We start from the raw sequence: 24,080 nt of genomic DNA on the forward strand, positions 1-24,080 counted from the left end.
GCTACATCATCAGCAAAAGCAAAGTATTGAAACATTCTATTAAATATGGTTCCCCCTGGATTAATGGCAATCTTTCTAATAACTCGCTCTAGACCAATATTAAATAAGAGTGTTGATAAGGAGTCACCCTGTCTAATTCCATTATGAGTTATGAACTTTTCTAATAATTTATTCTGTATTTTAACTTTATTTTGTGTATTCATTAAGGTCATCTTGGTTAAGGCAATTAACTTTCTAGGGATTCCAAATTCTGCCATTGCATCAAATATATAATTTCTATTTATTGTACGTGTGAGTTTATAACAGCTTATATGTTCGACTGTAGTTGTTTTCTTGTTTAGAAGTGTTCAATGAATTGGTTGGAAGTCCTCTGGTCTCTTAATTCCTTATGCGTGCAGGCAAACCCTCACTGGTGCGGGAAACATCGCGCTTCTCCCTGATGGAAGTGGTGAGGCATCCAGTACAGTCAGTGCAGAAAGTGTTCGCCCGGTTCAGATCACAAGATGCACTTTCTGGCGTGGTGCTTGCCCCTAAACTGGAGGAGAGACTCCGGTGAGTAGAGGGATGTGTTAACACACTGTCTTCACCCATCTCACATTTTGTTTGTCTGCAGTATGAAGTATCCAAAATTTGTTTAATGAACAAAGAGTGTGTACATTCTATTAAGCCTCGTCTCCACTATTAAACATTTAATAACAACATGTTAAATATAACATGTTGAATTTAATATGTATATGAACATTTCAAGTCTCAATTGACTTAACATGTTGACTGAGTACAGTAGAACCTCTATTATCCGTTGTAATGAAGAGGGTGGACTGGACGGTTAATCGAAAAAATTGGATAATCCGTACTATAAAATATTTTTATAAGTGAATACAGTGAAACCTCTCATTTACGGACATCGAAGGGACGTAACAATCTGTCCGCATCTGGGAGGTGTCCTTTATTGGGAGGGAGGCTCCCCAATCTAACAGTAAATTTATAACATGCATTATGTATCCTTTCATGCTTTAAATGAAATGTATTACTGTAGTTTAATTCTAAATACAGTCTACTATAGTACAGTAAATTCTTTGCAACTTTTAACTACAGTAGATAAGACCGAAGAAGAAAAACACAGTACTGTGTCATGCAATTTTATTCTAGATCTACAGATATGCTGTACTGTAATTTATAGTTTTCAACTTAACCTTTACGTTCAGGTTCCATGTCTCTCGAAACAGAACAACTGATTGAAGTGAAGAGAATAATCCTACTAACCCTATCATGTGTCGAATACAATTTCACAATCGCAGAAATCTTGGACCCATCAGACAGGTTAAATTTTATGACTTTATTTATCCACCCTCTTCCAGTTAACAAGGGGTAGCCGGTTGGGCTAGTGGTAGCCTACGGGACCCTTATTGTTTTCTTTCATATTAAGGAATGTCTGTACAGTTCTCAAAACTAAATTTTCCATTTTTGTAACACATTAGGTCTTGAAATCCAAGTTCTGTCCGCAGTCAGGAGGTAAAGCAAGCTTGAGGACTGTGAAACAGCTGTCCGTGTCCGTGTCTGAGAGTGTCCGTAAACGAGAGTTAAATTTATCATTATTTCTACATTATTTCAGTTGGGACATAAAAATCTGTCCGTATATGAGGAGTGTCCGTATCGTGGGGGTGTCTGTAAGGAGAGGTTTCACTGTACTTACTTACAAATGGCTTTTAAGGAACCCGAAGGTTCATTGCCGCCCTCACATAAGCCCGCCAGCGGTCCCTATCCTGTGCAAGATTAATCCAGTCTCTATCATCATACCCCACCTCCCTCAAATCCATTTTAATATTATCCTCCCATCTACGTCTCGGCCTCTCTAAAGGTCTTTTTCCCTCCGGTCTCCCAACTAACACTCTATATGCATTTCTGGATTCGCCCATACGTGCCCCACTGTACTACAGTCTCATAATTTCCTCCGTAGTGTTGTGTTCAACATGCTAGATAGTGAATCAGAAGTTTACTAATCTAATTCTGGTTGTCAGGGACGGGTTTATAAGGGCCAAGGAAATTCCTTGTGATTGTTGTTTGCGGAAGGATAGGTAGAGGTCTCCTGTTGTAGATCTACATAAGTTACGTTCTATACTTTATCCTTATTTGTCATTAAATCGCGCACAGTTGTAACGCTAATCGCGTATTCTGATGCGAAATCGGCCATGGTTTCTCTTTTTCCAAACCTCTCAATTATTTGCATTTTTATTTCGATACTTAGTAAACACTTTTAACACCTGTGGAAGTTATCTTGCATAGAAGTTATAAAGTACGGGCATTCTAACGTAGGACAAGGACTGAAAGCTGCACAGGTTTGCTATATATTGTGCAGAAGTTCTTGGGACTATTTCTTTGAAAGCAGGCAGTGACTATTTTACAAGTTGGGAAAAACACCTTCAAGTAACTGTTCCTATTGCTGGCAATAGTACTCTGTAAGGGTAAAGGCCTATAATATAAACACTAGATAAAATAGGTACTAATTTAAGGTATAGTACTAAGTTTCTTACATGTTTCTTTCGGCAGTAAAAAAAGAAAGAAAGAAAAAAGTGATAGAAAGACAGTCGGATAATCCGTCGATAGGTTAATAGGGTGACGGATAATCGGGGTTCTACTGTATATTGAAGTTAACACTTTTAACATGTTGGCGTGTTTTCCAGCAGCAATGGAAAACATGTCAAGTCAATTCACTTGCTCGTGCAATGTCGGTACAATTCGGCAAATTTCGTACAGCTTCCATAGCAACTAACTTTCGATTTTGTGGCGCGTAACTAGGAGCACCTCTTTATACGATCCTTGGTGTTGGCTGTAAGTTGTTCGAAGTAGTGGAGTGAACGAAAGAAAATACCGTTAAAATAAAATTGATTAATGCACTGATGGAAAAGCCTTGTTTGTGGAATGTGGCTGCAAAATAATACAGAGACAAACCAAAGAATGCCGACTGTATTAGAGAACTGAAATTATTATTTAACTGTTCTCGAGAATACAATAGAGAGTTTTCGCATCCTTGGGGTACGCTAAACATTAATGCTATGTTGACGTCAGTAATGGTCGTATTTGGTGACGTATGTTAACATTAACATTCGTAAAACTTCGGAAATAATAACATATTAGCCCTCCTTTAACATTTATCATATCATAGCTCCTATGACAGTCAATCAATCGCGCTGTAATATTTTTAAATGAGGTGAAATGGCTGCTCTTAATTGTGTGTCTTCCTTTGATATGACAGGAAATATTTTTTGCAGCACTACATTATTAAAATCGTGTTCTGACATTCTCAGAAAGTTTTTGAATCCAAATCGATCTTCAACTTTAAGCTCGTTTAGAATGTCTTCTGCATTGTGTCTTTTACTAAGATATTGCCACATCCATATTCTCATAATACAAAGATTCTAAATTTACATTGAGGACTCAAAATGGATACATACAAGAGGTAGAAAAGCTTAAGCAAATTCTAGAAATACCAAGTGAAAAGGAAAACTTGATATCTCGATATAATCCACTTAATAACTTCAAAGTAGATTGCTGCCTTGATCTTGATGAAGTCTTCAACAAAGAAGATATAAATCCAGAAATAGCAAAAGCCATTGCCCTACAAACAATTAATAGAAAATATCAACAAAAGGACTGGTTGTACATTTACACTGATGGATCTCTCATGGATCAAAATGAAGGAGCTGGAGCAGGAGCTACTTGCCAATACTTTTCTCTTTATAAAAATGTTGGCAAGTGCACAACAAATTTTGATGGCGAAGTTGAAGCCGTTTATACATCACTTCAAAATGTATTTGTTTGGCTAAACCAGTGCAAAAACATAGTCATCCTGTCTGACTCCAAAGCTGCAATCCAGTCCATCAGCTCAACTACATCTCCTAAAATGGAAAAAATAAAAGAAATTCATTGCATGGTAAAACAAATTCAAATGCTAAATAAAAAAGTGGTCTTCCAATGGATCCCGGCCCACTGCGGACTGAACGGTAACGAGAAAGCAGATATGTTAGCAAAGAAAGGAACTTATATCAGCTTAAAAACAAATTTCAAGTTCCCATATGAATCAATAAAGCGAGTCATAGAAAGAATAAGTTACAGCGAACAGGCAAAACATCAAAATTCAAAATGGAAAGAATCATTCAAAGATCCAAAACTAATTCCTGATCTACCTCGAAAATCTGCCGTGGCCATGTTTACATTGATTACTGGTCATGATTGCCTCAGTAAATACCTCCATCGTATTGGAGTACTGAATTCACCTAAATGCTTACTGTGCACCAGAGAAGAGGACATGGAGATGGAGCACCTGGCTAATTGTGAAACTCTTAGGACATTTGTGGACCTTCCATCAAAATATTGGGAAGCAAGAAGGATGATGACTTCATTGTTAAATCCAGAGCATTAGATACACACACACATTCTCATTTCTTTCTTTTCAAGGCCTTGTAACAAGCAATAGAGGCAATTACAAAAGCCAAACCATCTTCATCTGAGTCCATTGTCCAAGGTTTGAAAACAAGACACTACCTACTTTAAAATCTCATAGACTATTTATGGTGGACTACACAAGGAAAGTGAAGTTTAACATGTTTAACAGTGTGGACAAAGTGTTAAATGAAATTAGCGTTAACATGTTTAATCAACATGTTGGGATGTTAACAGTAAACAGTTTAACATTTAACATGTTGTTAAATGTTTAATAGTGGAGACGAGCCTTTAACTATACCACATTGCTCCGACATTGCCATAAGGGCCTTGAATATCACACTTAAAAGTAGGACTAGATGTGATTGTGTGGAAGTAGAGATCAATTACAGTAAGTGATCATCATTGTGAGGTGTAATTATTTGTTGCAGTGATATTGCAATCGCAACGAAGAACACCAAGCGAAATCGTGGTATGTACAGGAACATTTTGATGCATGGGCCTCCAGGAACAGGGAAGACGATGTTTGCCAAGGTAATGTGAAAATAATTGGATTTTGTATACGGTAGTTTGAAGTTACTTGAATATTGTGTACTTAATAAATTATTTGTGTGCTTTCTGACGCATTGATTGAGGTGTATATATTGGAGAATCAATTTAGGACAGACAAAATTGAGTGTCTCTTTCATTCATTCATAGTGTTGTGCCAAAAGGCAGATCTTCCACTGCAAACCCAGCATTCTCCAGCCTTTCCTATTTCTGTCTTCCTCATAGTCTCTGTATATGATCCATATATCTTAATGTCGTCTAAAAAAATAATACAAAACAATATTCTTATAAACAAAATACTAGCATATTCAGCCAAAAAAATTAATGCAAAACCACCACTTCTGTATTCAACATTAAAACCTGAAACCAATTCCGACTCATCCTCAGCAAAATGAAAAGGAGTACGATTGGTCTGAGCTACACAGGAAGTAAATCAAATTATTGATAAAGGAAATGTAAAAAAAATTATTCATATATAAACCTGGAAATCATAAAACTTTATTAAATTATAACTCCCTACTAAAAATACAAAAGATAATAAAATTAAAGCTAATCTAACCTCACATCTGATATCTTCTTCTGCCCCGAACTCTTCTCCCGTTCACCATTCCTTCCAGCGCATCCTTAAGAAGGCAGTTTCATCTCATCCAGTGACCCAGCCAATTCCTTTTTTTCTTCCTGTTCAGTTTCAGCATCATTCTTTCTTCACCCACTCTTTCCAACACAGTTTCGTTTTTTATTCTGTCTGTCCTTCTTCATATCCACATTTCAAAAGCTTATAGTCACTTCTTTTCAGTTCGTTGTAATGTGCATGTTTCTGCCCCATACAATGTTACACTCTACATAAAGCACTTCACTAGTCTCATTAGCTCTTTTTCCAGAGATCTGCAGAAGATGCTCCTTTTTCTATTAAAAGCTTCCTTGGCCATTGCTATTCTCCTTTTGACTTCTTGGCAGCAGCTTATAGTACACCCCAAGTGGAATCTCTTTAATACGTTAACAATTCATTTTTATTAACTGCCATGTATTTGAATTCGTTTTTATTCTCGTTTTTGCAAGAATCTAGCAAAGGTTTGTTCTAATATTATACAAATAATGGTTTTAAAGTACCTTATGTTTGTTACAAATAGAGCCGGGCAAACAGCCTCCCTCTACTGATCATTGCCGTAGACTAACTAGGGAACTGGTAACACTATTTTTGAGAATTGTATTATCGACACTGCCATTCTTGATGAGTGATACTAATATTTGGCTGTTACTTACTGTATGTACACCGACTGTCTCGTTGCTTTCCACTAATCACTGCAATTTGTGACTCATACTAAAATATCAATCTCCTCTGCAACAATAATAAGAAGAGGCAGAAGCTATGATGTGATTTCTCGGTATCAGTGTTCAGTGACATTCACCTTTTATTCATTTGACATGCATCTTGAATATTATAAACACATGATTTATTACACTTTTGAGTATCACAGGACTATACTTATGACAATACTGCGTGTTCAATTCAAAGTGTGTCATGGCTCGCTGTATGCCGTCATGTAGCTAGCCGATGAGCCTAGAGAATTCAATCTTCCTACACTTCCGCAGAGGCGTATTACCTATGTGCCAGAGAAGTTGCCTAGAAAGTACGGCGTTCATTCTGAAGAGTACGTACCAATACGTACGGTAACGCCAATAATGGCAAGAATGTGAACTGTTTGGAAACACGTACTGAGGTGAGTTTTTTCTTACTGTCGGGATATGGCGAGAGGGTTAAGACGATTACTTACTTATTTGTTGACATTAACTTCGACGGTCAACATGGACACGGAGCATTTGATTTGTGTTGTGGAATATTGCCATACGCAACCGATGATAACAAATACCCTGCGTACGACTTGCCCACGCAAAACACAGTTCGAAAGACGTTATGCTAGCACACAGACCGTACAGGCTGCCATCTGTTGCTACGACGTTCAAGTTATACCATACACATTCTCAAGTTATTGAACGCCTTGAATAATAGGCAACTTCTCTGACATAAAAGCTGAAACCTGTTTCAAATCGCTGACTTACAACAGTGACGTCATGACACACTTTGAAATGAACACCCAGTAGATGAAAGCTTATTACTAGGGAGCGGATTTTTATGTGCTAAAAATTTTAAATATATTTATTTTTTATGTGCTAAAAAGTACGAAAATATTTGCTAAAAAAAATTTTTTTTAAATATTACAAAAATACCTGTTGGCCGAGAATTGCAGTGAACAACGAAGGTCGTCTCCAAATTCTCCATCACAAATGCATGCCGATTATCTCTGAACAACGACTTATACTGTGAAAACGGTCTTTCCACATCACAGGACGTCAGACGTGCATATTTAAAGAGAGGAATGTCACAAACACATACACCGTCAATTTCACCTACAGGCACACCCTCCAATACTTGAGCAACTATACACATTTTTTTATATCCACTGTTTTTCCCAAACACATTCTGGAATTTGTCCCTTAGTAATTGTGCTTCTGAACCTGGTAGCAAGTCTAGTTTAATTTCCACGGCACGCACCTCCCTGTTTCAGGCAACAGGTTTTTGGATGTTTCGAGTTTTTTTATGGTGTCACACAAAAAACTTAGATTTGCTAATAGGAAAGCCAAATCGTTTTTTAAACAACCATCTTTCAGTATATCATGAAGGATTGACGAAGCCCGATAACAGGGAATCACAACAAGATATATTGCTTACTTGATAGACATATGCGAGAGGCAAGAGATTTGTTTAAATTAAATCATTTTCATACCGGAACTCTTATCTGTTGTGTTTCACAAACAAAGCGTGGAATGAAATCATCTTCAGCAACAATAAACATTCCTAATTATGTGTTGCAAGATCTTTCCTTCTTGTCCATGTTAATTTATTCTCTAATAATAACATTGATATGTTGCCTAGCAGTTCTCAGAACTTGAGGCGATACTATTACGAAAATGGATCACGGATACGCCACACAGCGCTTAGAAACACGAAGCAACCAAGAATTCTTAAAAAAGATAACGTACTTCTGAGTGACATAATTGAGTTAGTTTTAAAATATTTAAAATTTCTTGTAAAAATTATAAAAGTAAAAAAAACTCCAAGATTTATGTGTTTATAATAGATTTTCTGAAAATATGTATTTACATATTTTGGTGAAAATATGTGTTTTTATGTGAAATAAAATTCGGGTTTTAAATTTGAAACTTCATGTTCCGAATTTTTAACTTTGTTAATGCAAAAGGAATATTTAATTATATAGAAATCTGCTCCTAACTTATTACAATTAGTTACTGCACAACACATTACATTATACGAATATTTTACATTAAGAATACCTTATTTTCTTGAATACCCCACGTCTGAAATAAGCCATGCAGCCCACTTTTGAAAAAGGGGGAGGTGAACTTTCAACAGATGTATTCACGACAAATTAAAAACAATTAAACACAAATACAGTTCATTTAACAATAAATATCCTAGAATAGAACGTCTTTCAAATCCATCCTAAGTGTATGCACTGCACACATGTCAGGTGTCTTGCTTAGTTGGCCGTTTACATGATATCCTGCAACATTAATAGCACATCAGTAAGGAGGAAGGACTCAAGGTCTACAAAGCTTGGTATCCGGCCCTCAGAAGCACACACATCAAACCCTTTCTCTGACAATTAGACACTATGACAAACAATCAGAACACCGAAGCCAGTGGTGCGGACCGCGGCAACAACGACAAGCAACAACAGTCCCACACCTTAAATATCCACGTGCTGCCAGTCTCAATGCCAGTTCCTGATACACACAGCAGATCTCTCCGCACACGTGTACCACGCCACTGAAGATGTCCACCGGAGTAGTGGACGAAACGTTTGGTTGTAATACCGACAGACCACGGCCCTCTAGCCCGGAAAATACGCATCCTATCTGTAGTTTAAATTGATATCATTGTAGAATCTATTTTCTGTAGGCTCCTTCACATTCTACTGTATTGTTACTCTATATTCTAACGATCTTACTAATAAAAACTCTATATACAGACGTTTAACTGTCTTATATTTATACAATGAGTAGCTCATTTATACGTCGTGTGTAAATTCCTTACTAATAATCACTACATACGTCGTGTATAACAGTACAACTGTTACACAGCTACGTCATAGTTTCGTCATTACTCCGTTACGAAAGATAATAGAATATCTGAGGTTCTCTATTGCATCCGGTAGAGTGCTCTAGTGTGGCTTGTTAAGTATCGATAGTACAACTGGCTCTAATCGATTACCATACTATATTTTGGTCAAAGAGTATACAAGCTACAGTAATATTATTCTATTTATTCTGTGCTCTTTGGTTTGTTCTTCTTTGGTTACTAGGCAACCATCATCATAAAGTGACAGTCGATACGAACAGCTGTTAGAGGGGCGGCCATTTTTTCTCTATATACAACGCTTAAACAAGGGGTTTCGTGTATATAACTACTGCAAAGCAATTCCCATTGTATAGTTACAGGCTGTTTATACGTCCATCGCTTCTGCATGGTTTATTAGTAAAGTTTTCTGTCTCAACTCTGCATAAGTCTGGTATAAAAAACTATACACGGTTTATTAGTAAGACTGTAAAGGTACAGTCACACGTCGCTACTTTTGCACCACAACTTTTGTACTGCAGCTGCAAAAGTTGCGTGTCATGTTCACACGTAAGCCAAAAGTAGCACGCTGCACGCTACTTTTCTTGCTGCGCAACCCGAGTGCTGCAAAAGTTGCAACTGGAGGTTGCGAGTCTGTTCACACATAAGGCGCTACTTTTGCAGCCGCAGTCATGCTGCAGGTTCCCATCTCCGTGTTGACTTCTCAATATACATTTTGTGGTTATGTTCGCATTATTAAGAAACTCATGCGAAAGCTTTCTTATCTATTATTTGCTTTTCTGTCGTATCTAGTATTCAGAAATTGGCATTATTTTTACTGTAAATCTTTTCAAAACGCCTATATACTTAAATGATAACCAACAGTATATTCACGTAATCAATGTTGGCAACCCTCCTGTTTGGAATAACGCTACGGAAAATTTAAAAAATGAATTATATCGTCAGCAATTATGCTCAGACTGTGTTGTGTATTTAATAACTGTTACAAATAATTTATTTTCATCACATCTAACATTAAAATATATCCAAACAATAAAAGTATCATTGGCACATTTGGGTGGTAACACTGGTTGCAACCGCAGCAAACATTTCAACAAAACCGATATCAAAAATGCTACAGCTGCAACCCTGAGAACCCTGTTCACACGTCGCTACTTTTAAGCTGTGCTCAGCATGGAAAAGTAGCGGGCAGCAGGTTCGGCAGCTGCTACTTTTCGGGTTGCACCGTTGTTCACACATCGCAGTACGAGAGTTGCGCAGTTTTTTGTACTGCAGCGCTGCAAAAGTAGCGACGTGTGACCGTACCTTAATACTGCATTAAGTAGATATGTTTGTTTGTGTTTATTAGAAATTGGCGGTGCATTCCGGTATGGATTATGCAGTGATGACAGGAGGTGATGTGGCTCCAATGGGTCGAGAGGGTGTGACAGCAGTCCACAAAGTGTTCGACTGGGCCAACACGTCACACAAAGGACTTCTGCTCTTCGTGGACGAAGCAGATGCTTTCCTTAGAAAGAGAAGTTCTGAAACAATCAGTGAGGACCTGCGTGCTACACTGAATGCATTCCTGTATCGGACAGGCGAACAGTCTCAGAAGTGAGTGTGCTCTGTGCTGCTGACCGTGTCCAGTATGTAAAGCTACATTTGCTGACTGATTGGTGCTGTTTGCAGGTTCATGCTCGTCCTAGCATCAAACACCCCAGAGCAGTTTGATTGGGCTGTGAACGATCGTCTGGATGAGATGGTGGAATTCTCTCTTCCAGGACGTGATGAGCGTGAACGGCTAGTTCGTCTCTATTTTGACCAATTTGTATTACGGCCAGCAATGGAAGGAAAGAGGTATAGACATCAGGAAGAAATTCCAATCTAGACTCAGCCATTATACAGGGTTAGTTAAAAGTCCCGCACCACCTAAATAACTTTTGAAGCATGTGGTTCAATGATATGAAACTTCCGGTTTAACTGGAAGTAACTCCAACACTCCTATTTTAAATGGAACACCCAATATAAATTTTTATTTTTAAATAACGCTCATTAAGAGCCAAAAAGTACCCACACTTGATACTTCTGTACAAATTCAGTGTTGCTAAATAAAAATGGAAGTGGTGCAAGATATTCCTAAAACCTGGTTAAATCATTCCTTAAATGGTTTCTGTGATTGAGTGACACATTCTAAAGCAGCTGAGGGCTACCAATTTGAACACATAATTTAGAAGGTGAGCTAGCTTTGTTTTATCGATTTTATTTATTTGTCCTACAGAATAATATCTGTGTAGGACAAATTAATAAAATCGATAATATTCTCATAGCCGCAGTGCATATATTTGCACAGATTACTGTGCATGTAACTGCGGAATCCCGGCCAAACAAGTCACTCAGCTGAGTGCGCTCCTAGTATAATGGCAGTTGACATTGGACATATACGTCAACATATATGCCTAACTTGGAGTCAGGCCACAAAGGGAAACAACAAAGGAGAGGGATTCGGTCCGGTGTTGTGGATTGAATTCGGCGTAGCTCAGTGGTTAGAGCGCTTGGTACGTAGAACCAAGGACCCGGATTCGATCCCCAGCGCAGGAGCGAATTTTTCTCCTCAAATATTTTGTTTTGTTTTTGTTAAGGAGGGAGTATTTTATTATTTTAATATTCGATACGCTTTTCTGTTTTCTTGACTTAGCAACACTGAATTTGTACAGGAGTATCGAGTGTGGGTACTTTTTGAAAGGCTCTTAATGGGCACTATTCAAAAATAAAAAAAAATTATTGGGTGTTCCATTTAAAATAAGAGAGTTGGAGTTACTTCCGGTTAAACCGGAAGTAGAAAAAACTCGGTAATACCATTATTGAGTTCTTAGTATCCGTGCGTTTTTTTTTTTAAAGCAAGACAAAGCGCTGCAGCAAGACCGTTCTTTTATTACATTTGCTTCACCGTCGCTGCAGCAGCCGTGAGCAAATCAAAACATCGCTTTACGAGTTTGCTGCACAATCCATCATGGTGGAATGTGTGTTTTGGTCTTTTGCAATGTTTATTATTGTCAAAATCGTCTAGTAATAATAATTCCATGTCATTATCATGGAAGTCGAAATTATTTAATATGTTTGGTTCTTTTAGGGTTCAATTTATTACTGCAGTAATAGAAGCCAATATTAATTGTCCACCATTTTGCAGTCAGTTGACTTACGTTTTTTTTCGACCCTCATTTTGCTGCAGCAAAGGCATGAAGCGCTTTAAAAAAAAACGCACGGTATATGATTATCCTCACATACCAAGTTTCATGTCACTGAACCGTATGCTTCAAAAGTTATTTAGGTGGTGCGGGACTTTTAACTAACCCTGTATGTATATGTATGTTACTAAACACTACAATTGGGTATATACCTGGTGGCAGTGATATATAATATACAATAACAACATTACAATAAATATTAATAAAATTTACAATAATTGTAGGAAAAAAAGTAAAATAAACATAAATCTAATTCTAGCTATAATTAAATAGATGCAATAAACCTAGGACAATAAATTAAAACTATGCTACAGGATTGGGCAGATAAAACCAGCCCTTGTTATGACATTGATAGGTACTAATGATTTGAAACAAACTTCAAATGGAATGAAAATAAAATGCATTTACCTTCATAATAAATGTTGGAAGTGCCCTCCATCTGCATCTAGACACTTCTGTGCACGTTTTAACAGGTTCATGAAAACACGTGTCAATTCCCCATGGGTGATACTGCGGATGCTTTTCGCTGGTACTGAGCGAAGCGGATATTTGTCTCTGAATAATTGTTGTGTTTCCTTAATAGAGCTGGTCTGTACGCACGCCTCCACAATGAATATTCGCTCTGGTATTGAATAAGTCATGCTTATTTAAAGAACAACTCTTTACATGTCTTTAGAACGTCTGACTTTTAAACAGCAACCAGAAGAGGTTATAAGCAACAATGACGCAACAACAGTGACAAAACACGCGGAAGATACAGTGTAGCCAACATAATTACATTTTCAAGAAAAAAGAAAGAAAAGAAATCAATACCCTACATAATTTATTTTCCAAATCATATGACATGAGATGGGGCCAGTTTTATCTGCCCAACCCTGTATAATAACGCTTACAATAAGCAAAAGTAAACCTAACTTATAAGTACTTCTATTAAACCCAACTATTATCAACTTAAGTAATTACATATCAACTTAATTAATTACATATCATCTTAATTAATTACATATCAACTTAATTACGTGACACAACTTAGATAATTACACTGCACCTACAATTACATTTTCAGTCTAATCTTTTCAACCTTTCCTTAAATGTATTGATTTTGAGAGGACCACCCTGTGCAGTGAGATGGAAGCTTCTGAAGTTATTTAGTAATAACAGTATCTGTCATTCAGATTTATTGTTAAGTGAAAAACATTTTTCTATTTAATTGACATACAGCAAGGAAATTATTTCAGTGTAAAAACTTCACAATGTCCTACTGCATGTAATTAATTTAGGAGCATATTTTCTTCAACATTTGTGTACCAATGCCCCAATAAATAATAATGCTTGACGAACAATGAAAGAGTAGGGTCTATTACTTTAAAATAATTAGTAGGTCTATCTACTACGTAAAATGAAATACTTGTTCGTTTTTTGTTGTTTCGAAATTACTGCAATATTCTTTTTCTTCAAATACTGTATAAAAATCATATTAATATATTATGCTTTACAAACCACTACTTTGTGAAGTATAACTGAGTAAGCCTAAAGTTTCTAGTATTACAATTGTCAAGTATAGACACTGATAATAACCATATTTTTTTCCTTCTGCTAAGTGTGTTTATAATGTCCAAATGCCTATTTAATCTAACCCTAGAAGCGCAGAATAGATTATTGTACATCCCTCCAGCTAAGAACTGGTAAGAGCAACGCTTGATTGATGCAGTCCGCACAGACCGGCGATCCGCGCACATAACTGCACATTCAGAGTCTGATTTCTGGCATGCCTGCTTTAAGCAATGGAAACATTTCGAAAACAAATTTTAAATCACTGTGATGATTTCTATGAGAATCTGCAGTTCTAACAGACAAAAGTTTAGTCACTCTACATATGGAAGTCCACTAGATGAAACTACTCCTTTGTTTAAGTATCCGTAACACAAATTAGTAAAGATTTTGAATAGGAACCATTTTTTAAACTAATTTTCATTCTTTCTAAACATTTCTTTTGCTTCGACTCTCCATCTAAAGTGAAAAATAAAAACAGTTTGCCACTTACCAACTTTTGAGGGTGTCAGTGTCTTATTTTGAACAGGTCACTTCGAAGTTAGGATTTTTTTCTCACTTTCCAAAAGAAATTTTGATTTCGAAATTTTTTATATTCTTTCCTTAAATATTAAATATAGAATATAATCTAAATTTAACAGAAGAAATACTGAAATCAGAAGTAACACTGAAATATTGAAACAATTGTCTTTAGAGACAATTAATATTAGGCACCCTCCACAAAACTGGCTTCATTTATACACCGACGGATCCTTGATCTCCAGGGAACAAGGTGCCGGTGCAGGTGTTACGTGCTGTCTCTTCTCACTTTATAGATCTCTTGGGTATGGAACAACAAGTTTTGATGGTGAAATCTTTGCAATAAGTGAGAGTCTCTGGAATCTTCTATTTCACATCAATAAATTTAGGAATGCAGTTATATTGTCAGACTCCAAAGCAGCTATTCTATCAATAGTCTCTAGACACACACCTTCATCTCAAACAGCAGAAATAACTAAAATGCTCTCTCAATTAATATCACTCAATAAAAGAATTGTATTCCAATGGATACCATCCCATTGTGGAATCCTGGGAAACGAGAATGCGGATGCTTTAGCAAAGAAGGGCAGCACTGCTACTTACAGACCTGTTACTAAATCTACGTATTACTCTGTAAAAAGATTTATTAAATCTACATATTTAGACTTCAACAAACAAAATTTGATAACACAATCCCAAGGGAAAAAATGGAACTCTCTGCATCATAATCCACAGTTAATTCCCGATTTACCACGAAAATAGTCTGTAGCTGCATTTAGATTGGCAACAGGCCATGATTGTTTGGCCAAACACTTGCATAGAATTGGAATATATCAGTCCCCTAACTGCCCATTGTGCAACTCAAACCAAGAAATGGATTCGGAACACCTAAAAAACTGTGCTTCAGTGGCTGGTCATGATAATATCTTTGAAAAATATTGGAGTGCAAGAGGTCAAATGACTTTATTGTCAGACGCCTGGCATTAGAAAACAACAACAACAAAAACAACATATTCTTTCCTTAGACATTTATCTATGACTCCTTAAAAATTACAGTGTGATTGATTGACTGTCATAGAAGCTACGACATGATAATGTTTAACTTTGCAGAAAATAGCATCCTGGTCTACAGCTACTGATCTCTCGCACCGCTACAGCTGCTTTCTCCCATCTTGCACTACGGTGCATTTTCCGAAACACTCCTTACCTTATATCCATTTCAGTGAATGCTGATGACCACTGTACTAGAACACCAGGGTAAACTAAATCTCATAAAAATGTTACGATGCAGTTTGTTATAGGAGAATTGAACAGTCAGTATTTTGAAGCTTAGCTTTCTCCTATTATAATTTTTCATTTTGTATAAATGTTGTTTTAAGTTGATATTTGTGTGGTGTCATTGACTTGTATGATTGTTTGCAGGCGCCTGAAACTTGCACAATTCGACTACAGTTTATTATGTACTGAGATAGCCCGCCTGACAGAAGGAATGTCAGGGCGAGAAATTGCCAAATTGGGAGTAGCATGGCAAGCTGCTGCATATGCTTCAGAAGATGGAGTTCTCACAGAGAAGATGGTGATGGACCGAGTAATGGATGCTGTAGTACAACACAAACAAAAGGTACAGAGGCTCAGACATGGATTCTTGCCAAATGGTTTGATCTGTGTCAGATCCTATAAGACATTTTCTGTTCAAATACTTAGACTTCTCATCTAACCTCTTCCAACATCATGCCATATTGTGATGTTCAATAACACTTGTACAGTAAAACCTCGATAAGATGCGCCCGCTTACTATGCTATCCTGTGTAATACGCTTTTCACTTTTTTTTCCGGTCCCTGCACATTTCATATATAACGCCTTTATAAAATACCTGTTTGTTGCGCTCAAGTCCCGCATAAAATGCTGTTTTTGTGGAATATTTTCGATGTAATTTTCAGCAATGTACTGTAACAGCAATGAAACATCTTTGTCATTGAACTCACTGGTGCCATTAACCTGAAAAGTATTGGTATTCGACCCTTTATTGTCGGACCATTGGATCTGTGCCCCTCCAGCTCTGTCGTCGTTCTTGGAAAAGCTAACGCCTGTACTCACTCCATTCCACCCGCTTTCCTCCCACCACGTTAAACAGCAGGCCACGAACCTTGCCGAATAGGGATGTTACCAAACTTTCGTCAAACGGTGTCATAAATAACTGGTCTTCCATGCTACAATATTTTTTTCAATCAAAATACATCTTGTATTTCTACACTTTTTAAACCTAAATCCCATATCTCGAATCACTTTCCGTAGTTTTTCTCTCCAACCTTGGAAATTACTACTTTTCAGTAATTTATTCAATGTTGAAACAACTTTCTGAACAGCATAAAATTCTTGTATCTTTCTTCTTAAAATACATCGGTTCATATCATCTACAATAATTATTAAAAGTTCCCTTTTCTCTGGTGATTCTAGCTTTTCATCTCCTGCACAGACTCCCTCTCTCCTGATTTTCTTTAATAGGAGTTCTGACCTGTCTGTATAAATTACATAAAATGTTGTATTATTGGTATTAGTTAAGTAAATAATTTTAATACATAATCAATTGAAATAAAATAAGCCCACCTGTGATATCAGTTGCTCTTTTCGTTGCCTGATTTATAGGAAACAGATATTGACCAGTTTGTTTCTCTTCATCGCAAAATGCTATTACGTGCTTGCTTAATAATATTTCTTTCGCCACTTCGTGCTACAGTATTCATGTTGAGTTGACAACACTGACCTGCAAGTGCAAATATTGTAAACTGTCCCGCAAGAAGACCAAAATTGTGAGTAGTGGGGGGACAGAAAGGGAGAGAGATAGAAAAGAGAGAGGTAGGAATGCAGGGAGAGAAATGAATTACCGAGGCTGAGAAGGAATTAGGGTTCAGTTCGCATATCTTACGGGGACACAGATCCGATGGTCCGACTATACCTGTGCATTAAAACCTTCATACTTCATACCTTAGTATACCCCACTCTCTTGTTACACTCTCTTATTCGACTCTTTACCTGCGTGGTTAAAGCCTGCATACAGTTACAATACCTCACCCTCTTGCTAACCCTCTCTCTCAAACAACATTCCTCACTCGGCCGTAAAAAAATTCTGGAAATTTTTGCTGGGCAGTTTGTTGTCCTTTAGTGTATTGAAGTGTCTGTGATTGTGATTACAAGGAGTGTTAAATGAAAAGCCCTTTCTGTGTCGGAAAAATTGGAAATCTTACTAAAGTACGATGAGAACAGTACTCTTACTCAGAAACAACTCTCTGATTCATTAGGAATCCCATCATCGGCATTAAGAACGATAATAAAAATCGCGACTCAATCACTACAGCTGCGACGTCGGGAGGATGTAATCACAGGAAACTGAAGTGTGGCAAACTGGAGAACTTCGAGAATACCACGCACACTGCAAACAACTATAAATGTTTTTTTTTCTCGAAAGAATTAAGTACAGTATATATTGTAAATTTCTTTGACGTACAGTACAGTAATTACATAATGGAGTAATACTATATTACCTTTCATGAATCATGTATTTCAATAAAGAAAAATGCTAATAGATACTGTATATAAGTCAAAATTAATATACCCGCCTAATACGCGGTTTACACCCGGTCCCCTGAACAGTGTCTTATCGGGGTTTTACAGTATTCATTAGGATGCTAGGAAGAAGTAACATCTGTGTAAGCATGTGTATGTTATTTCCTGTCAGAGTTATTGGTGCTTCTTACGTGGGATATGTTTAATTCAAAGAATCCTGGACCTGGTGATTGGTGATATTGGGGTTGTCATAGGTAATATCACAAGAAGGTTTCATTTTGCAGATTCATGAACATAATGCGCGAGTGAATTTATCCAAAAGATGGAAAACTCACGTAATATTTAATAAAACTGTTTCGCGAATAGAATAATAAATAAATAAATAATTAATGACGTAAATATAATAATGCATACCATTATTGGATAAGATATTTGATATACTTACATCATATCATATTTAATTAGCTATTGCAGCCTTTTACATTCATAAAGAAAGAATGAAAATATTTAGTTAGAAATATGACAAAATATGGAATGATGGAAATATGAAAAGACGTTTGAAAAGGCTGAAATTTAATTATATGTACAGTAGTGGCAAACCTTTACTTTTTAACTTCGCTGTAGAATATGCCATTAGGAAAGTTCAGGATAACAGAAAGAGTTTGGAATTGAATGGGTTACATCAGCTTCTTGTCTATGCAGATGACGTGAATATGTTAGGAGAAAATCCACAAACGATTGGGGAAAACACGGAAATTCTAGTCGAAGCAAGTAAAACGATAGGGTTGGAAGTAAATCCCGAAAAGACAAAGTATATGATTATGTCTCGTGACCAGAATATTGTACGAAATGGAACTATAAAAATTGGAGATTTATCCTTCGAAGAGGTGGAAAAATTCAAATATCTTGGAGCAACAGTAACAAATATAAATGACACTCGGGAGGAAATTAAATGCAGAATAAATATGGGAAATGCGTGTTATTATTCGGTTGAGAAGCTTTTGTCATGTAGTCTTCTGTCAAAAAATCTGAAAGTTAGAATTTATAAAACAGTTATATTACCGGTTGTTCTTTATGGTTGTGAAGCTTGGACTCTCACTTGGAGAGAGGAACAGAGATTAAGGGTGTTTGAGAATAAGGTTCTTAGGAAAATATTTGTGGCTAAGAGGGATGAAGTTACAGGAGAATGGAGAAAGTTACACAATGCAGAGCTGCACGCATTGTATACTTCACCTGACATAATTAGGAACATTAAATCCAGACGTTTGAGATGGGCAGGGCATATATAACGTATGGGCGAATCCAGAAATGCATATAGAGTGTTAGTTGGGAGGCCGGAGGGAAAAAGACCTTTAGGGAGGCCGAGACGTAGATGGGAAGATAATATTAAAATGGATTTGAGGGAGGTGGGATATGATGATAGAGACTGGATTAATCTTGCTCAGGATAGGGACCAATGGCGGGCTTATGTGAGGGTGGCGATGAACCTCCAGGTTCCTTAAAAGCCAGTAAGTAAGTAAGTGAAGACCATATTTTTTGTTATTAGCGATGTGCGTGAAATTTTCCATAATTACTTTCTTTGTTATATTTACCCTTCTAAAAACCTAAAACATCATATGTAAGCAAAACAAACTCGTAATTCGGATCATTGTACCGAAGTATTAAAGTAACCACGAAATATACCCCTCTATTGCAAAAACTATGAAATATGCACCAAAATTGTATTCATTCCGAAACAATTTGTGACTTTTGTTGCAGCTAATTTGTCAGTTGAGGCACTGACATGGGAAAGCATATGTCACAAAAACGAAATTTTATAGGACAAGCAAAAAACATTTGTGGGTCTGTTACAAAGGACGTTACTTAACGCTGACACCATCTTTGATGAGCTGCTGAAACTAAACGGTTTCTGCTAGCGACATACTGGCTTTACCATACCACTAGTGTGGGTTCGTACTATCTTATCTGTGAAAAAACGGATTTTCGATTTTTTGTGACTTACATGCTTTCCCATGTCAATGCCTCAATTGCTTGGTAATGCTAATTGTGTTTTCTCTATGGATATTGTGTACGCTAACTTTTACTATCCCTATGGCTATCCAAAAAGAGATCGATTTCTGTAGTTGACTGCGGCAAAGATTGAAACATGTTTTATGCTACATAAACATTGTTCAATCTTTGCTGCAGCATCAGTATGTTATGCACCAGAGGCTGCATTTTGATGTGAAGAGGTTTTGAGGGATTAGTAGAGGACCACAGTGAATTGGTGTGAATTGTTTGCAGGCATTGTGGTTCCCTGCGTACGTGAATAATTACTGACTCTTGCACAAATCTTCGTGGGGACAATGTAGAAATCATGCTTAGTTTATATTTTGATGATGCTGATATGTGATATGTGTAAGCAATAGGTAACAAAAAGTTTAATATATAATTGGCAATATGTAGGGTGCGGCAAAACTTCCTCCCTAATTTAAAGTTTAAATAAAAAACAGATGGATCAAAATAAGGAAACTGTATTAATATGAATGGTATCTAAACAGTGGGAAATTTAAGTTTACATGCGTTGCCGTAGCGATATCAAATGACATGCGCAAAACAAGAATTGAATAGGACATTGAATAAACTGAACTGACATTCAATTAGTGTAAATTGTAATCTGTAATGAATTCCTACTATGCCGTGGACAGGTGAAGAACGTGCTTACGCTGTGGTATCGTTTCTGGTAAGTGGTAATTCCATTGTCGCTGCCCAGCGTGCTTTTCGGGGACGCTTCCAGATTCCGCCTCGTGGGGCAGTTCCAGATCGGAAAAGTATTAAATTGTGGGTATCAAACTTTAGAGCAAGTGGTGACGTGATTAAAAAGGGAGGAGGAAGGCCACGTAGCGTTCCAACTCCAGAAAACATTAATGCAGTAAGGCGTTCATTTCAGCAGTCTCCAAAGAGATCTGCTCAAAAACACGCTAGAGCCCTTCAGTTATCTGATCGGAGTGTGCACCATAACTTGCGATTTCATCCCTACAAGATGGTCGTTGTTCAAGAATTGTTTGAACGTGATTATGAAAATTATGTGAGGTCATGTGTAAACAGCCTTCAAAATGTGCCTGAAGATGCTGTGGTTCTTTTTAGTGATGAAGCACATTTTCAATTATCGGGATGCGTGAATCATAAAAATTTCCGATATTGGAGTGGACAAAACCCTCGTGAACTTCACGAGAAACTTCTACGTAACGACCGTGTTACTGTATGGTGTGCAGTTGCAAGAGTCGGGATACTTTTGAAGAGGCTGGTGCTACTGTGACAGTGAACTCTCAGCGGTACACTTTTATGATCAACAATTTTTTGGCACCAAGACCCAATGCGCTGCAGATCGACCAGGTATGGTTTCAGCAGGATGGAGCCATCTCTCACACAGCTCAGATTTCTCTCCAAGTCCTGAGACAGATGTTTCCCAGACGCTTAATTTCTTCACATAGCGACGTCTCCTGGCCAGCACGATCACCACACCTTGCACCCTGCGGATTTTTTTCTATGAGGGACATCTTAAGGCTGAGGTGTTCAAACATCGCCCGAGGACTTTGTCAGACCTAAGAAATGCAATACAGGAAGAAATTTATCTTATTCCTCAAGAAATTCTAGCTAGAGTGATGCAAAATTTCCGAAGTTGCATTCAACATTGCATTGTTAGTGAAGGACACCATTTGAGAGTCACGTTATTCAAAAATGAAAAATTCCCACTGTTTAGATCCCATACATATTAATAAAGTTTCCTTATTTTGATCCATCTGTTTTTTATTTAAATTTTAAATTAGGGAGGATGTTTTGCCGCACCCTTTATTTCACGAAATACCCACCGAATTGACAGCTTACTTCACGAAATCACTCATTTCATTTCACCAAAGAATCCTACTGTTGGGATAATGTGTTGTGCTTTGGATTGTGAACCCTGATCTAGTTGTCGGCGTATTATATTGCTTCGGTAATCTTGACTATTCTGAACTGACAGGTAAATTAACAGTTGCAAGTTAATGATTATAGGATTCTGTATGTTATTTTGTGTGTACAGGTGGAGTGGCAGAGTGAGGAGGAACGCCGCGACTCAAAGAGCATCTCCTACTCATCCGACAAGGACACAATGTATGTTCCTGTGTTGTCAGCTAAGGAGAGCTAGAGCCGGTGCTGCCACGAGTAGAGTGCTAGTTGTCACAGTCGGAACTTCCGTTGCGTGCTCAGGGGGTCTGTGTCGCTCTCACGCTGCTTGTTGGCTTTGAAACCAACACATGGCCCCCCTGATTCCGTTGTTGATCTGGAACTGATATACGTTGTTATAAATTTTATTATTTTTTTATTTATTGTTAATAAAAGATGTGGATGGCTGCCAGGTTCCTGGGCGAGAGGACGGGTCTCAGGGAGTCGCTGTTCCATATCTGCTGCCCTTGATCCCAGAGGCCTGGTAGACGTCGACACTACTGTAGCCTCCGAACTTTGTGAAGTTCTTTACTCCGTTTTCCCTAGACACGTCACCTCTTGGTTGTAATAAATTTATTTCTACAAAAATCAACATCACAGTACAACAAAAGTAAAACAAGATCTTATTGTACAGTCTTGCCAACGTGTGCTCTGTGTCATGTGGGAATGAGTTCATTAAATTAAATAATGTTGCTGTCACACACTGACTCTGAGGTATGTGAAGGGCCAAGGCCCCTGTGACGCAGTGCACACTCACACACAGTTGTTCGGTACACTCACCACACTTGACACTTGTGAACGGGATTCATTGGGGAGCCCAAGGGGCAGCCAAAGTCTTCTGAAAACTCCCGCATGTTAGAAAGGGGTCCAAGCACACGAAATTGTCCCAATGAGTGCACGCCCGTGGTGATGCGTTGGCGTTTGGCTTGCGTGCGGTACTTGGTGCACCACGTCTGCGCTGCTGACAGCCAGAACATCTGCTGCGGTGAGTAGCTGAGCCCTGGCAGACGAGGTTCCTCACCACTGCGCTTGGCCCAGTTGAGGTACGCATAGTAAGCCTCTTTGATGCCTCCATTGTCTGCGATGTTTTCACCCTGTGTATTGATTCCATTCAACTGTGCATAGAGAAAATGAACAATTTGAGTAATTTGATATTTCTACATTGTTAACAAGATGGTACATCATAATTTTTTATGCTTCACTTGAAATTCAAATTTAGATTGGTGACCAAGACTGATATGGTCGATTTCTAAAACACGGATGAAATCGTGGTTCCAAACCTCGGCTTTTAAACCACGATCGAGGTCTGAATCCTTATGCGATTTCTAAAACGAAGTCGAGACGCGGCTTGAGAAGAATCTGAGGTTCGTGGGTTTTATGTATGGCAACGCAGCTTAGAATCGATTTTTATTACTGTAAACAGTCGATATTAGAAAGAAATGAACATCGGGATTAATAATTTTATTGAATTGCAGTAAGTCACATTCTTTTGTTCTCAGCTAAGGTATTGTTATATTTACTAATTTACAGAATATATGTGCGTTTAAAATACAAGCATTTCTTAGTATTTAATAGGGAACGGATTTTTAGGTAACAGAATGATATTGCCCAAATCATTAGCACAAATCGAGCGTTTATGTTGTAGTTTATCATTTGTTCATAACTACTACCAACATTAACTACCTGAAAACCCGATTCTAAGGAATTAATAACCTAAATATTAATTGGATTAAAATTTCAATTGAAACGAAAATGCAGTGTAGTTCTACATATTTTCACATATACTAGACTTACTACGTGAAAAACCTCAGTAGTATAAAACTTAAAATAAGAAAACACAATCACATTTTCTTCATATTCTTATAGGCTCACTTCAATTTCGAGTATTAAATAAAATGTCCAAAACCACTGTAAAGGCTAAGAATTAAGTTATATGTCTTATAGGCATAAAGGTGTAATTAATATAAAATATTATATCTTACTTCCCTCAAAGCAACAAGAAGGTGTAAAAAAATTTAAAACACGCAGCCTCTTGAATTTCGCTGCAGATTATTATTTAGTATTTTTGCTAAATTTTGCTTTGATTCCTTCGAAAATCGAAATA

At 37.4% G+C, this 24,080-nt stretch overlaps 2 protein-coding genes across 2 annotated transcripts in view; one reads left to right on the forward strand and one right to left on the reverse strand.

Moving 5' to 3' along the window:
- The window catches only part of bor (ATPase family AAA domain containing bor), a 35,541-nt gene extending 13,051 nt beyond the window's left edge, over positions 1-22,490 (forward strand). Inside the window, exons 5-10 of the mRNA XM_069834099.1 lie at positions 399-552; positions 4,872-4,974; positions 10,497-10,744; positions 10,820-10,987; positions 15,868-16,066; positions 22,074-22,490. Of these exons, the coding sequence (XP_069690200.1) occupies positions 399-552; positions 4,872-4,974; positions 10,497-10,744; positions 10,820-10,987; positions 15,868-16,066; positions 22,074-22,178 (977 nt within the window). The 3' untranslated portion in view covers positions 22,179-22,490. The remainder of the gene's footprint in view (positions 1-398; positions 553-4,871; positions 4,975-10,496; positions 10,745-10,819; positions 10,988-15,867; positions 16,067-22,073) is intronic.
- Positions 22,491-22,534: 44 nt separating this feature from the next.
- LOC138705264 (neprilysin-2-like) overlaps positions 22,535-24,080 on the reverse strand; it is a 115,338-nt gene continuing 113,792 nt past the window's right edge. Inside the window, exon 11 of the mRNA XM_069834098.1 lies at positions 22,535-23,091. Coding sequence (XP_069690199.1) covers positions 22,753-23,091 — 339 coding nt within the window. The 3' untranslated portion in view covers positions 22,535-22,752. The remainder of the gene's footprint in view (positions 23,092-24,080) is intronic.

Source organism: Periplaneta americana, chromosome 8 (assembly GCF_040183065.1).
Source record: "Periplaneta americana isolate PAMFEO1 chromosome 8, P.americana_PAMFEO1_priV1, whole genome shotgun sequence".
Taxonomy (NCBI): domain Eukaryota; kingdom Metazoa; phylum Arthropoda; class Insecta; order Blattodea; family Blattidae; genus Periplaneta; species Periplaneta americana.